Source organism: Callithrix jacchus, chromosome 11 (genome assembly GCF_049354715.1).
Source record: "Callithrix jacchus isolate 240 chromosome 11, calJac240_pri, whole genome shotgun sequence".
NCBI classification, from domain to species: domain Eukaryota; kingdom Metazoa; phylum Chordata; class Mammalia; order Primates; family Cebidae; genus Callithrix; species Callithrix jacchus.
Genome location: NC_133512.1, coordinates 95,977,067 through 95,993,149, shown reverse-complemented (window position 1 = coordinate 95,993,149; position 16,083 = coordinate 95,977,067). Strand labels below are relative to the sequence as shown.

At 35.6% G+C, this 16,083-nt stretch overlaps 1 protein-coding gene across 50 annotated transcripts in view; it reads right to left on the bottom strand.

The window, feature by feature from the left end:
* The window catches only part of KMT2C (lysine methyltransferase 2C), a 300,852-nt gene that overhangs the window by 104,219 nt on the left and 180,550 nt on the right, over positions 1-16,083 (bottom strand). For 37 of the 50 annotated variants that reach the window (XM_078343416.1, XM_078343417.1, XM_035254316.3 and 34 more), the window contains 4 exons: positions 15,246-15,359; positions 14,254-14,331; positions 12,177-12,877; positions 880-999 (listed from right to left, as the gene is read on the bottom strand). In XM_078343416.1, coding sequence (XP_078199542.1) covers positions 880-999; positions 12,177-12,877; positions 14,254-14,331; positions 15,246-15,359 — 1,013 coding nt within the window. The remainder of the gene's footprint in view (positions 1-879; positions 1,000-12,176; positions 12,878-14,253; positions 14,332-15,245; positions 15,360-16,083) is intronic. The other 13 variants (XM_035254324.3, XM_078343400.1, XM_078343402.1 and 10 more) reach the window with 1 other exon arrangement.

Genomic DNA, 16,083 nt, shown 5'->3' with positions numbered 1-16,083 from the left:
TGAAAAATTAAGTCAGTGCTTAAAAATCAAGACTATAATAATCTCTCAATTTATTTTCTCCAACATCAAATGCTGACCCAGGAAAAAAAAATAGTGAAAATTGCTGGTCTATGTTACAAAACTGTCAAATAAATGACTCTTAAAATATTTATACCTCAATATCTTTAGATGATACCAGGGGGAGGTAGGGAGGTAAAAAATTTTTCTTCCAGTCATGAAAGAAAATAAAGTGTTCTCTAGAATTCCTTAAAATCCTTGATTAGTCTAAACAGCCATATTCCAGAAGATTAAATATAGAAGATGAAAAAAAAACTGTCATCTCTAACCAATAAAGCACTTTAACTTTTGGGTTAATACTTTTTCAAATAATCTTTTTCTCTTCAAAATGTATCATATTACTACCCAACTTACTTCAAGGACTAGCAAAGCCGTCAACCAATGTGATGGGGGAGGGGGGGAAGCCCTGTCATTTTAAGGTATTAACCACAGACAATGAAATCTGCCACAATTTTGGTATTTCTTCTCCAAGAGAACATAATAAATTAACGAAGTTTTTCTTTCGCTCTTTTCTAAGCAACAAAGTTTTATGACATCATGAATGAAAAGGTCCTTAATTACCTTTTGGTCTACATGTCAAGGACTTCTTCCTCATAAAAACAGCAGTAATCACAACAAAAGGAATTAACCATAAAAAGAGGTATTAAAACGTGTACTTGATTTTTAAATGCAAGCATATTGTTTCTTTACATTAAAAGTTTTAGATTTTACAAGTGTCTCTGAAAGCTCAATCTAGAAAAGAAAGATTTAATTCTTAACATCCAGTAGGGCAAAACAAATCAGAAAGAAATGATATATGAATGTAAATGCAATTTTATTTACCACTTTGATGCTCCAAATGGCACTGCCAGGAAGCTGCCTGGGTTTAAAAATTTCCCGACCTTCTGAAATGTCTGGGGACCAGGAAGGTGGGCTCACTGTATTATGGGTACTCCAAGCCCCCTAGGATATGGCAGTTGAGAAAATAGATGTGTAAAACTCAGCAACATAAAAAGTCAAAGCCAGCAACTAAGGAATTTTAGAATAGCAAAAACAAATGTAAAAGTATGGAAATTTAGGACAAATTGCTTCAAGGAAGGCAAAATAACCTTATCACTAACAGTGACTTAAACATTTAAAACGTTTGCTGCTACAATTTACATTAAATATTCCAGCTGAGACATCATTACAATGAAACATTAAAAATTAAGATTTCTATGACATCAACATTGACTCATGAACTGCAATTACTGCACCAAATAGTAAATAAAAGTCAATCACACTTTAAGAATCAACACTAGAAGAAAGTATTAAGGGATTATTTTTCTTCTAACAACTATCGCTCTACTTAAAAAAAAAAATGGATAACAATAAGGTATTCTATGTACTATAACTATAAACAACCAAAACCAGTAGGCCAAAGAATGCAATGAGAAACATAAGCAATTGATAAATGCATAAACTTTAAACTGTGGAGAGTCGGTTTGTTACATTAAAATACAAATACCGTTATAATCTTAACATTTAATCACTCCTCCTTCAGTGACTATCATTTGTGGTTTTGGGTTTCGGTTTCTATTTACGGGGAACGAATACTTTATGGAAATGATATCCAATGGACAGAAGTGAAGAAACATTAAAGCAAATTGTCCTAAATTTGCAAATTAAAATGCCTACAGTACCTGATAAATTATATAAAAAATATATCTTATTAAAATCTATATAACTTAAAGTATTTTACTTCCAAATAACCACATTCAGCAATACCCTAAACTAATCTGATGAAGATGCTAAACAGCATAAAGAAAAAATGTTTACTCCACAAAGATAATATTTTAAAGAAAAACACAAAACAAATGTCAAACAATAAAAAACCTATTCTGAATTAGGTAATTCAATGGTGCATGCTATAATTTTACCAGTAAGGCAAGGTACATAGTACTTACCAGGTTTCTAGACTATTATCAAATAGTAACAAGTAATAACTCATTAATCACATAAAAATACTACCAGGAATTACAATAACCAGAAATAAAAATGTGACTACTCTTGGGGTAACAGAGAGGTAACAGAGCAACATTATCTATAGAAAAACCATGCAAGCAATAGACCGGTTTCACTTTTAAGTCATAAGCTCAACCCATACACATTGAAGTCCAGCAATCCAACTCATTCTCTCCAGAAAACACTTTATTTTTCACTCCAAGATTACGCTTACGTTTTCTTTCTTACCCATCAAACCTCTAACCTAGCTCAGGTAACACTATGCTGATTTCACTGAGCAGCAAGCACTGCAGGTCAACTACCCCACTTCCATAATTTCAAATCAACTTAAATCTGTACCTATGTCTTCTTCCCTACTGTTACTAGTCCAGGGTCTTAGGAAACCTCTGCATTGTCAGAAGCTCTTTCTCTTTTTTCATTTTACTCACACTCCTAACATCTGACATACTACTCTGCTGGATTTGGCAGCAGCACATCTATGGATGTTTCACTGACCTCCTCACTAAACTCATCTCCTATACATGTTCTTCCTCTATCTGATTTTCATGTTTTGGACATGTGGAAAGAGCCTCACTAATAAAATTGATTTTAAAATTAAAAAAAAGAGAGAGAGAGAGAGATCCAAGATGGCTGATCATTAGCAGCTTGGGATTGTGGCTCCCAGTGAAAGCACAGAAAACGTGAGGATGCCACACTTTTAGACGAATTTTTCTTGTTTACGGACCAGGGGATTCCCAGGGGAGGAGCCCCACGGGTCGCCACTGCGACTCTTGGTGGCTGGCACGGCTGTTTTGCCAACCCTTGGCACGGCGGTTTTTGGTGCAGAAAAGCATCATCAATCTTAACACCACTGTTTTGGCTGGCGCAGTAGGTTGCTCAGATTTCGGCACTGGGAATCAATATATTGGACGTCCACTCAGAAACCTAATTAGAAAGGTGGTAATTACAAACACAACAGATGGATAAATTTATAACAAAGGGAAGAAACCAGCCTAAGAAGGCTGAGAATACCCAAGATCAAAAAGCCTCTCCCTCTACAGGGGATTACAGTTCCTCATCAGCAATGGAACAAGGCATGATGGAGAAAGACGGTGTTCCATTAACAGAGGCAGGCTTCAGAACAAGTTCTTATCATCCACCTTCTAACACAATGCAAAGAAACTAAGAACCTTGAAAAAAGGTTTGATGAAATGCTAACAGAAATAGATAATATAGAGAGGAATAGAAGTGAGTTAACGGAGTTGAAAAATACAACACGAGAACTTTGCGAAGTATGCATAAGTTTTAACAGCTGAATTGATCAAGCAGAAGAAAGGATATCAGAGGTTGAAGACCAACTTAATGAAATAAAACAAGAAGACAAAAATACAGTAAAAAGGATAAAAAGGAATGAGCAAAGTCTCCAAGAAATATGGGACTATGTGAAAAGACCTAATCTACGTTTGATAGTTGTACCTGAATGCGACAAAGAGAATGAATCCAAGCTGGAAAATAGTCTTCATGATATTATTCAGGAAAACTTTCCCAACCTAGCAAGGCAGGACAATATTCAACTCAGGTAATACAGAGACCACCACAAAGATACTCCTCAAGAAGAGCAACCCCAAGACACATAATCGTTAGATTCACCAGGGTTGAAATGAAGGAGAAAATACTAAGGGCAGCCAGAGAGAAAGGTCAGATTACCCACAAAGGGACGCCTATCAGACTCACAGCAAATCTCTCAGCAGAAACCCTACAAGTCACAAGAGAGTGGGGGCCAATATTTAACATCCTTAAAGAAAAGAACTTTCAACCCAGAATTTCGCATCCAGCCAAACTAAGCTTTACAATCGAAGGAAAAATAAAATCTTTTGTGAATCAGCAAGTACTCAGAGATTTCATTACCACCAGGCCTGCTTTACAAGAGCTCCTGAAAGAAGCATTACACATAGAAAGGAACAACCAGTATTAGCCTTTCTAAAAATATACCAAAAAGTAAAGAGTATCAACATAATAAAGAATTTATAATATCAACTAATGGGCAAAATAGCCAGCTAACATCAAATGGCAATAATTTTAAATTTAAATTGACTAAGTCCCCCAATCAAAAGATACAGCCAAAACCCATTGGTATGTTGCACCCAGACCCATCTTACATGCAAGGATACATAAAGAGTCAAAACAAAGAGATGGAGAAAGATTTGTCAACCAAATGGAGGGCATAAATAAATAAATAAAATTTTAAAAAGCAGAGGTTGCCATTCTCGCCTCTGATGGAATGGATTTGAAAGCAACAAAGATCAATAGAGGACATAATGGTAAAAGGATCAACACAACACGAAGAGCTGACGATCCTGGATGGGTATGCACCCAATACAGGATACATAAGACTTGTAAAGAGACTTGGACTCCCACACAGCAGTAGTGGGAGATTTCAACATCAATATTAGATAGATCAATGAGACAGAAAATTAATAAGGACATCCTGGACTTGAACTCAGATCCGGAACAAGTAAACTTAATAAACATTTATAGAGCTCTCCACTTTAAACACACAAGACATGCATTCTTATCAGTACCACATCACACCTACTCACATGTTTAAATGAAATATTGGTTGGCCATTATTAAGCACGACTGATGGTATAAGGGAGGTTTTCAATACCCATTTTTAGACTGCATTCTAGCCTGGGCAATTAAGCAACACTCCCGTTCTCTCTCCCTCCTCCTCTTCCTCTTTTTTCCTCTTCTTCATTCCTTATTTTTCTTTCTCTCTCTTTCTTTAAAAAAAAGATTTTCAAAGCCCCAGAGTTTCCCAGGGCTTGAGCCTAGATTCGAAATGGTATTATCTATGTTGAGGGCCTCTTGAAAGACGTCTCCCACATTCTTATTTTTAGTTATAACCTGCTATCTCCAAATTAGCAGGATTTTCAACTTCCTTCTTAGCATTTCCATTTTCTCATACACACCCTCTTAAGTTTGCCATGTTTAAAATTTCTCTCTTAACTAGTTTCATCCCAGTCTTCCCCATCCTTATAAATGGTATCTAGTCCCTCGTCATTCTCCTCTGCTCCTTCGATCCTCTGAACCAACACTTCCTCAAGGCAAATCATCAGTAAATCCAAGACTTTTTATCTGCAAGTTTTGTCTCCGATCATTCCACTTTGCACTTCCCCTGCCAGCAGGCCAGTCCTGGCCATCACCATCTCTCACCTAACCTGCTGCAAGAGTCTACTGCTATTTATGCTTCTCCCACCCTTCATCTACTCAAGCCTTTATCCACAGCAGCCAGAGGAACTTTTCAAAAGTACAAATGTGACTAAGCAAGTCACTATTCCATTTCAAATCTTCATACTTCTCAGAGTACTTAAAAGAGAAACCTTTCCCAGTGCCCTCCTCCAACCTCATCTTGTGGTACTTGTCTCCCTGCTGCTATGCTCCAGCTATTCTGGCTTCCTTGCTGTCCTTCAGACATGCCAAGCTCTTCATCAATCAGAGCCCAACTGACTCAGAACACTTCACTATACCATTCCAGACCTTTAATAAATGTCTGGCTTTTTTTTTTTTTTTTTTTTTTTTTTGAGACCGAGTCTCACTCGGTTGCCCAGGCTGAAGTGCAGTGGCGCGATCTCGGCTCAATCAAGCGATTCTCCTGCCTCCGTCTCCTGAGTAGCTGGGATTACAGGCACGTACCACCATGCCCAGCTAATTTTTGTATTTTTAGCAGAAATGAGGTTTCACCATGTTCGTCAGTCTGGTCTCGAACTCCTGACCTCATGATCCACCCACCTTGGCCTCCCAAAGTGCTGGGATTACACGCGTGAGCCACCGTGCCCAGCCGTATCTGGAGTTTTCTAACCCTTCAGGTATGGACTTAAGTATTTTTCTCATCACAATACCTTTCCTTAGTACTCCCAATGAACCATTATCTCTCTCATCACATCTTTAGTACCCTCTCTTTGTATCAGCATGTGGAGAGTTTTATTGTTTGTAATTGTATTTAGTAGCAGGGAGAGGGGGCAAGACATACCTAAATTTAGTTTTCAATATTTCCATTGGTGTTTCTCTGAGATTTGGCTAACATACATCTTACATTCCTTTTAGTGGACAGTTTAATATTATGTTCGCAGTAAACACTTCTCAAAAATATGCCACAGAAAGTCATACTCTAAGATAAAAATAATACTGAATAATTTTATTCCAGAAATAAGAATTTTCTGGTGATTATGTATTATTCATCATAATTTAAAAGTTAGCTTTGATGCCAAAATTTTATCTCATTTCGAAAAGCATTTACATTCCATATAATATGGGTGAATCTAATCCAGGGAGATTTATAGATTGAGAATGTTTCGATGCCATTTTGGGGATAATTAGAAAACCACTCAACTGTTATGAAAAACTTATATACTTAAAGCTTGCATAATTACATTATGAATTTTAATAACTATATTATCATAAGACATTAGAAGACACTTTGTGTAATTTTATAGTACTGAAGAAAAATTATCATACTTAGATATTTTGACAAATTAGTATATTCCTTATACCTTAAGATTAAAATACAGCTATAATTATCAAAGTTTAAATTATCCTTCAGATCTTAGCTTTGATCAAGAACTTACACAAACCATTCAGAAAAGGTTAGCTGTCCCTGTAATATATGGACTCTCCTCCTACATTCCTGTTGCAGCACTTTTTACAGTGTAATTAAAGACCATCCCTCTTTATGTTAAGTACCCTGTTCAGCACTTACTGAACTTTTTTCTGCTGAGCATCTATTATCTTTTTTGCATATATATATATGAATTCATCAATAAACATCATACTATGATATGAAATACACTAATGTCTCCACTTTTTTAAAAAGTTGCTAAAAATTACTAAAAAGTCTATACAATGCCCTCTTAATCTATAAACTAAATTTAAAGCAAAAGAGTTCCTAATGTAACCATTAGTAACTTGTAAAGAGAGGTAAATAGAACCAATTTGCTATCAAATACTACAGAAACTAAAAAGATATACTATCTAGCTGGGACTGAATTTGAACCTAAGAAAAATAATTTAACCAAAAAATTGTTTAACATTGGCATTAAGTTTCTTTCTGCTTTGAGGCCAATTTCTCAGATAAACTGTCCAACCTACTAGGTTATATTAGGACTGGAGGATGGGGAAATGAGAACAATAATGACAGGTGGAGGATAGGCTACCCTAGAAGCAACTTTCTATTAAAAGTCAAATTCTATTGCTGGCTGTTAAATATGATCAAAGTCACTCTTAAAGCCCAAGAGTACTATCAGTTTTAAAAAACAGCCAGAGAAATGTTTGGTGAATCACTGGCAAACTTTACACCTCCAAATCCTAAATCAACCCCAGGCCCACACTCTTCCATCATACCATGCAAAACCAAGGTTGCTTGTAAACAGTAAATCTAATTTAGGAAAAGTGAAAGCAATGAAGAGAGAGAGCAGAAAGGAAAATAACTAGTAAAAGAAATAAGAGTTTATAGTTTGTCTTTTTGTTAAATATAATCACTCATATACATTGGAGCTACAGCAGCAAACACTTCATTATTTAGGGAATTCTTACATAAAGAAGACTCATATATAAAATTGAGTTCAGTATCATGTAGAACAAAAAATCAGACCTAATCCTGTTTTGATAATTACAGAAACAGCTGTTAATCAGCTTTAGCCTTAAATAATTTCCGAATACAATGTAGGTGGCACTAGCAACATTAATGGCTCCACAAATGCCACAACAAGCACAAGGAAACTAAAAGGAAAAGTCTGGTACTTCTAATCTGCCCATGTCTTTGGTGTTCCAAAGGGCTAGGTATTTTTTAGGTTTAAAACTATGGTTCTCTGGCTACTTTTAAAACTGAAAGTACTCTTCTTATAATATATACTTTTTGTAATTTGTCCAAGAAAATCAAAATAGAGTACCTATGTCTTCAATTATGAAGTTTTCTTGAAATATTTACTGCAGGCTGTGAACAGTGGTTCACACCTGTAATCCTAGCACTTTGGGAGGCCAAGGCAGGTGGATCACCTGAGGTCTGGAGTTCGAGACCAGCCTAACCAATATGGTGAAACCCCATCTCTATTAAAAATACAAAGCAGGATATTCATGTCAAAGCTGGGCATGTTTACATGAGCCTGTAGTCCCAGCTACTCGAAAAGCTGAGATAGGAGAACTGCTTGAACCTGGGAGGCAGAGGTTGCAGTGAGCCAAGGTCACACCACTGCACTCCAGCCTGGGCAACAGACCAAACTCATTATCAAAAAAAGAAAGAAAGAAAAAGAGGTATCTACTGAAAATAATACATTTCATTAAATGTTTAATAAAAACTTTTGGTGGCTCAAGCCTGTAATCCCAGGACTTTGGGAGGCCGAGGCGGGTGGATCACATGGTCAAAAGATCGAGACCATTTTGGTCAACCTGGTGAAACCCCGTTTCTACTAAAAATACAAAAAAATTATCTGGGCATGGTGGCACATGCCTGTAATCCCAGCTACTCAGGAGGCTGAGGCAGAAGAATTGCCTGAACCCAGGAGGCGGAGGTTGCGGTGAGCCGAGATCGCGCCATTGCACTCCAACCTGGGTAATAAGAGCGAAACTCCGTCTCAAAAAAAAATGTTTAATAAAAACTTTCAATACCACCAAGAAAGCAATTAGAACATGAGGGTGCCTGAACTAGATCACAGTTATGTGATTACATTAAGTATATTTCTATAAGATGTGATGATGCGTAAAGAATATAAGAAGACCCGGCCAGGCATGGTGGCTCACGCCTTTAATCTCAGCATTTTGGGAGGCCGAGGCAGGCACAGTGGTCAAGAGATCACGAGATCAAGAGATCAAGACCATCCTAGCCAACATGGTGAAACCCTATCTCTACTAAAAAAAAATACAAGAATTAGCTGGGCATGGTGGTGCGCACCTGAAGTCCCAGCTACTCAGGAGGCTGAGGCAGGAGAATTACTTGAACCCAGGAGGCGGAGGTTGCAGTGAGCTGAAATCACATTACTGCTCTCCAGCCTGGCGCCTAAGCAAGACTGTCTGAAGAAGAAGAAAGAAGAAAGGAAGAAGAAGAAGAAGAAGAAAGGAAGAAGAAGAAGAAGAAAGGAAGAAGAAGAAGAAGAAGAAAGGAAGAAGAAGAAGAAGAAGAAGAAAGGAAGAAGAAGAAGAAGAAGAAGAAGAAGAAGAAGAAGAAGAAGAAGAAGAAGAAGAAGAAGAAAGGAGGAGGAAGAGGAAAGAGGAAGAAAGGAGGAAGAAAGGAGGAGGAGGAGGAGGAGGAGGAGGAGGAGGAGGAGGAGGAGGAGGAGGAGGTGGCGGCGACCTAACATTATTATTATCTCAAAATTTCCAAATTAGAATGGAAATACAACTGTGGAATGAGAGAAATGGACTAAAGACAAAAATACAAAATAATATGACTTAATACGACAAATTTAATACTTCCACCATTTTTAAAGAGCAACCCATATAAGTTTAATGCATTTTTAAAAATCAATAAAATAAGTTGCATATTTCTCCAGTTCAGGACTCTGCTTTCAGGGTTACAGTCAAAGATGATCTTCAGAAGCTGCATTTTAAATGGTCTACAGTAGGGCCATTAGATTGATGTTATAAAATCTACCGAGGTGATCACAATATGTGACAGTGTCAATAACCACTTTCTTAAACCCAAATCCCAAAGTACATATACCTATAAAAATGGGCCAGGCCCTGTGGGGCTCATACCTGTAATCCCAGCACTTTGGAAGGCCAAGATGGGGGGAATGCTTGAGACCAGGAGTTTGTAACCAGCCTGGTCTACATAGCAAGACCTCCATCTCTATTTATAAAAAAAAAAAAAAAAAGTTTTTTAAATGTTGAGAAATGAAATACTGAATGACTTATAAATACATAACTTCAATAAAAGATGAGAAAATACAACTAGGTCATTAGGACAATTTGATGTCTGTTACTTCTCCTGCTACCTTATGTCTAACTATTCCTCATCTTTGTGAAATCCTACGTCTACAATAGGCAAGAAAACTAATTTTAAAAAGAATTGTATTCTGTTCACAGCCATCAGAGCAATCTGTTACTATTTCTGTAGTAAGGTTCTAAATCATACATTTGAGATATATTTTAAACATCTCATAAAGAAAATAGCATTATATTTCTCACTAAATAGCACCTAAAATATTACAAATGAAAGAAGAATACAAAAACTTAGTAAACTCTAATTACTAACCTCCTTAAAGAAAAATAATTCTATATGGATTGATAAGGATGTCCAACACCTGAGATATAAATTCCATTTTCTGTGTCCTAACCATCTCCGATTCAGTCCTTAAAAACAGTGAAAGCACAGCCTGAAAGAAAAAAACACACTGCCCTCCCCAATATTTTGGAACATAAAGTCCACAGAAAAAGAGTCCTAATGTATTGAATCTGGTTTCTCAGTTGAAATGAAAGTCTTCAAGGAAGGAGAGATATGTAAAATTTAACAGGAATAAATATGAAGCAGTATCTTTAAAGAATATAAATATATGAACCAAAAGTAAATTTGAGATTCAAATTTCCATTGCTGAAGTCTTTTCAGAGTCATAACAACATAGTGATTATATAACTATTCAAAACAAAACAAAACTTACTGGAGAGGAGAAAAACTGGTTTGAGAAGAAAAATCTTTCTTGATAGAGCAGAAACAAATGTCAAGGAAAGTACTTAGAAAAGGGCTATATAAAGAGTGCTCTAGTTCTACTTCACATGTATTTGTCTTGCAGAAACAGTTAAATCTCATCTGACAAACACTTTGCCTTTGGCGTACTAGTCTTTAGAGAATAAAATATATCTGGGTTTGATATAGAGGAAACTGATTTTCACATTAAAAATAATTTTTAAAAAAACTGGCCTTAGGCTGGGCGTGGTGGCTCACGCCTATAATCCCAGCACTTTGGGAGGCGGAGACAGGTGGATCACGAGGTCAAGAGATTGAGACCATCCTGGTCAATATGGTGAAACCCCATCTCTACTAAAAATACAAAAATTAGCTGGGCGTGGTGGCGTGCGCCTGTAGTCCCAGCTACTCAGGAGGCTGAGGCAGAAGAATTGCTTGAACCCAGGAGACGGAGGTTGTGGTGAGCCAAGATCACGCCATTGCACTCCAGCCCGAGTAATAAGAGTGAAATCCCGTCTCAAAAAAGAAAAAAAAAAACAAAAAACTGGCCTTACAGTTTGAAAATTGTATGATTAAAATCAAGGTATTATTCCTATAAAAAGCCAAACTTTAATCCATTTAAATCACAAAACTTAAAACTTAACTTTTAATTTCAATCATGAAACTTAAAAAACTCCAAATTACTATTGTAAATTAACACTTCTCCACTATTTGTTATCTTGCAATTTTAAAAAACACTTCAGAAAGTAGCAATCTTGTAAAATGATAAATAATTCATACCTAAACTATCTTCATTTTGGTATGCAGTTTTACTTAAATCTCACTTAAAAAGAAATGGACTCATTCTTAAAGGGTAGAATTTACATTACGTAAAGCAGTCACAGGAAGATTTCTCTTACTTACTGAAAATCAACAGTACAATTCTAAGATTTTGTTTCCATGAAACTACTGAAATAAGTCCTACTTGAAAAAAAAATCCCACAAGAGTTAGCAATTAATGAAAACATCAAAATGAGAAATTCCCCAGCATGGAAAATTCCTTGTCACAAATGTTGATGTTTATGCAGTTAAAAATATACACAATTAATAATATCAATAAATAAATATATTAGAAGGAAATAATAGATGCTAGTTACTGTATACCCAAAACTATACTGCATTTTAGGCTCTATTTTTACTGAGGCACAGAACTAAAAGAATTTTTAAAGTTCTTTCTATTATAAACTATTATCAAATAGCTAGCATTTTTATGTCCCAATTGAGCTGAAATTCCAAATAAAATCACTTCAAATTTAATAAATGACATACTTCACTAACAGCATTTTTAAAATAACGGCCGAAACAGATAAATCAATATTACATTGAAGTTCTATCTGAAAATAGAAAAAGTTGCCATCCACACAAAAGCTACACATATAACTTCTGATTTTACAGAATTATTCTAATATCTTTTCTGTCAGTATCATTAAAATCACCCTACCTGTTTGGACCGAGGTCGACCAGGAGAAAATTTTCTTTTAGTAATAGCTGGTTTACCCATGCCAATTTTTGGAGTGACTGAGATGTAAGTTGTTGGCATGATGTTTCCAGCAGAGGAACTAAGAGCTGAAGGGTAATTATGCAGCATGTCATGCGAAGGTAAGTCTGAAGAAGGTGTTGGAGAGGAAGACACATCTGTCTTGCATATGTCTGCTGATGATGCAAATGATGACTCTGTCTCAGGTAGTAACTTTACAGATTTTTCTCCTTGGTATGAACCATCTTTCACACAACTCTCAATTGCAGGAGTCATTTCAGAGTCCATCAATCCAGTAGAAAATTCAGAATTTTCTTTCTGTTCCTTTTCTATTTGTAGCCTTTCAGAACATAATGAAGTACTTTCCTCATGTGCGGACACTAAGGTTTCTGGTGGAAGAATGATAGATTCAACGACTATGTTTGGAGGCCTTGATTCTTCTTTGGATACCACTGTTTTAGGTTCCTCTAACAACTGCATTTCCTCTTCCTGCACAATGATCTGGTGTGTAACAACTTCAATATTTTCTGTCACTTCCATTTTATCTTCAATTCGATCCTCACCACAAATAGGCTTCACTTCAGAAGACATTTTCATTTCTTCACTACCTACTTCATTAGAAATCTCTTTTTCCAATTCAGTATTTATTTTATGTTGGAATGATCCTACAAAATTCAGAATATTTATTATAGTAATGTATATACAAATTTTAAATTTTCTAAATATAGATATATAAAACATTTAGTTAAACTATAACTTAAATCAAAAGTTATTCATCAAAGCAGGCAATTATTAAGTTAATGAAAACCAAAGTACATGACGATCTATGGATGAGAATCAGCCACACACCATAAAACCTAATGAAAACATGATGTTTTACAATTTAACTACTTCCAAATGGATTGAAAATTATACAGGAAAAGTTCTCGTACTCATTTTTTAGTTAAGAAAATAAGGATCAATCACATTATGTGCGGGGCCCAAGTTAAAAAGTAAAAGTAAAGACTGATCTAGAATGTGAAGGCATTTTCTAACAGTAGACACCCAGATGTAACAAAGTTTCTATAGACTCAAGCACAGCCGGAAAAGATTTACTAACCACCAATATTTATTTTGCTTAACCATACCTGCCAACCTACCTAAAACATTCTTTGGATATAATCTTTTTTCTTCAATCATTGTCTATAAATTAAGAGACTAATCTTAAGAAGTCTATAACTTAATTAGATATCAGAAATATAGTCACTGACTGGTAAATTTTAAATCAGGGTATCAGTGTGTTAAACCTTTAACTCAATCTTGCTTAAAGTTAGAGGTGCAACTGACATGAGCTGTTAGCGGCTCTATAAAGTAAGAACGCTGAAGATAAAGGCATTTATTCCAAATCTCATCAAGGTCACTTTTAATTTATAGTAAAAAGACACTACTATCCTCATTTACCATTTACTAATCAATGACTAAAATTATCGATGGGTTTTTTTTTTTGTTTGAAGACAGGGTCTTACACAAAAAAAGAGTACAGTACACAAACATGAGCAACCTCCTGGGCTCAAGTGATCCTCCCACCTCAGCCTCCTGAGCAGCTGGGACTACAGGCATATATCACCATGTCTGGATATATTTTTTTTTTTTTTTTTTTTTTTAGAGACAGGGTCTCACTATATTGCCCAGGCCTATACATGTTCTGATATCAAACTGAAATCTCATCTTCGTTCCCATTTTATTGAAAGACCAGTTAAGGATAAAGGAAAAATGCCAAATAACAGATTTGATAGTATGAAATATTTTTAACCATAACCCCCACCAAAAAAAAAAACTTTTCAAGAGAAACTAACCTCCTTTAGATCCACTGTCAATTCTTTTCCAGAATCTAAAAGGTTTAGTTACTGTAATGTGTATACATACAGCAATGGCAAAAATGTCTTTGGAATAATTTATTTGAAAAGTCAATTTTATGGATAGTGACCTGAATCTGCATAGCAATCATGAAGACATTATCCTGTAACTCAATCAAATCAGACAATATGAACATATTGCTTACCAGCAATAAAAAGACCATCTGTGTCAAGACTTTCTGGGGGATGACTCTCTTGTTGCTCTTCAGTGTGGACTTGAATCACTGTAACACATCCATGAAATTTCTAAGAAGGGGTCAAAATTTCTGTAACACTGCTCCCTCAAAAGTAATTTGAGTAAGGAGTTTTATTCTACTAAATGTCAATTTCCAATATAAGCATAAAACATTGTACATTTATTAGTAAGTAGGTTATGAAGACAAAATTAGAAGTCTTTGCACTACGATAAAATTTCTTTCTAATTCTTTTGTCCTTTTCTCTTTTTCTTTAACAACTAGACCTCACGAGAAAGATTTCCTATGACAGAAAATAACTTTTAATGAGAGTTGTTATATGTGAACTTAATAAATTTGAAAACATCTCAGTGGCTTTTTATGTATACATTATAAATTTTATGTATACTATATAATTAGACATACAACTACACATATAACACGACAGACTTTCAGATGAGCCTGTGATTAAATGTAGTAAGTAATTTGCCCCCGACATGCTCTCTCATTAATTCCATATTTGCAAGTACAGTAATAGCTCTTATCAATATGTACTACAAAAAGCTTAATTGAAATATCATGGAAATAAGTGAAATAACCCTCAATAGGACTGCTGAGATGATCTAATAACAGTAAATTTTTCATTATCTCAGCATGAAACAGCTCATCAGCAATAGCTCTACTTAGCAACTACAACTAAAGAAATAAAAACATGAATTGCTTTTTAATGAAAAATCACTTGATCCCTTAACAAAGTACATACTTATGATTAAATCTAGACGATAGCTGAGCTACATATGCATGTCCTTTCTCCTATTAATTTGCCTAAGATTATTTTATTAAAAAACTCTTCCTAAGTGACTATATCTTGGCTTTTATTTACTGAAGTTTTAGTCAGTATTCACATATTTATTGTATATACATGTTTTCTTCGAAAACAGAGTATATCCATTAAACATTCTTACCATCTGGAACAATTCCAGGAGTGGACTCCTGACTGTTGACATCTTTATTAACTGCATGCTCCGAGAACACCATTTGATCTTCAGGGCCTTCAACTTCCATTTCATTGTTATAATCTTAACAAAAATTATTAATTCTTTAGCTCGGAATGAGTTTTTCTTTTTTTGTTAATTAAGTCAACAATTACGACTTTGTATAAGTAAGGGCAAATCACCAAAAATGCTATAAGTTCTTCATCAGATTTTTCTCTTTCGAACCACATATATATTTACATTTTTGAAAAACATAAAAATTATAATGCATTTAAAGGTGGGCCTACCATGGTAGTTCACAACTGTAATCCTAACACTTTAGGAGGCTAAGGTGGAAGGAACACTTAAAGCCAGGAGTTCAAGACCAACCAAGCCAACATATTAAGAACCCATCTCTCAAAAAAAATTTTTTAAAAGGTAACTGGCACATTATTTTAAAAGGTTATTTCAAAACTGAATACTGATGGCATCCTGGAAATGAAAGGTTAGTAATTAAGATGCTTATTTACCCTTGAAGATGATAAAGAGAACTTTTATAAAAGCTGACACTCGCCGGGTGCAGTGGCTCACGCCTATAATCCCAGCACTTTGGGAGGCCGAGGCGGGTGGATCACCAGATCAAGAGATCGAGACCATCCTGGTCAAGGTGAAACCCCATCTCTACTAAAATTACAAAAAATTAGCTGGGCACGGTGGCGCATGCCTGTAATCCCAGCTACTCAGGAGGCTGAGGCAGGAGAATTGCCTGAACCCAGGGGGCGGAGGTTGCGGTGAGCCGAGATCGAGCCATTGCACTCCAGCCTGGGTA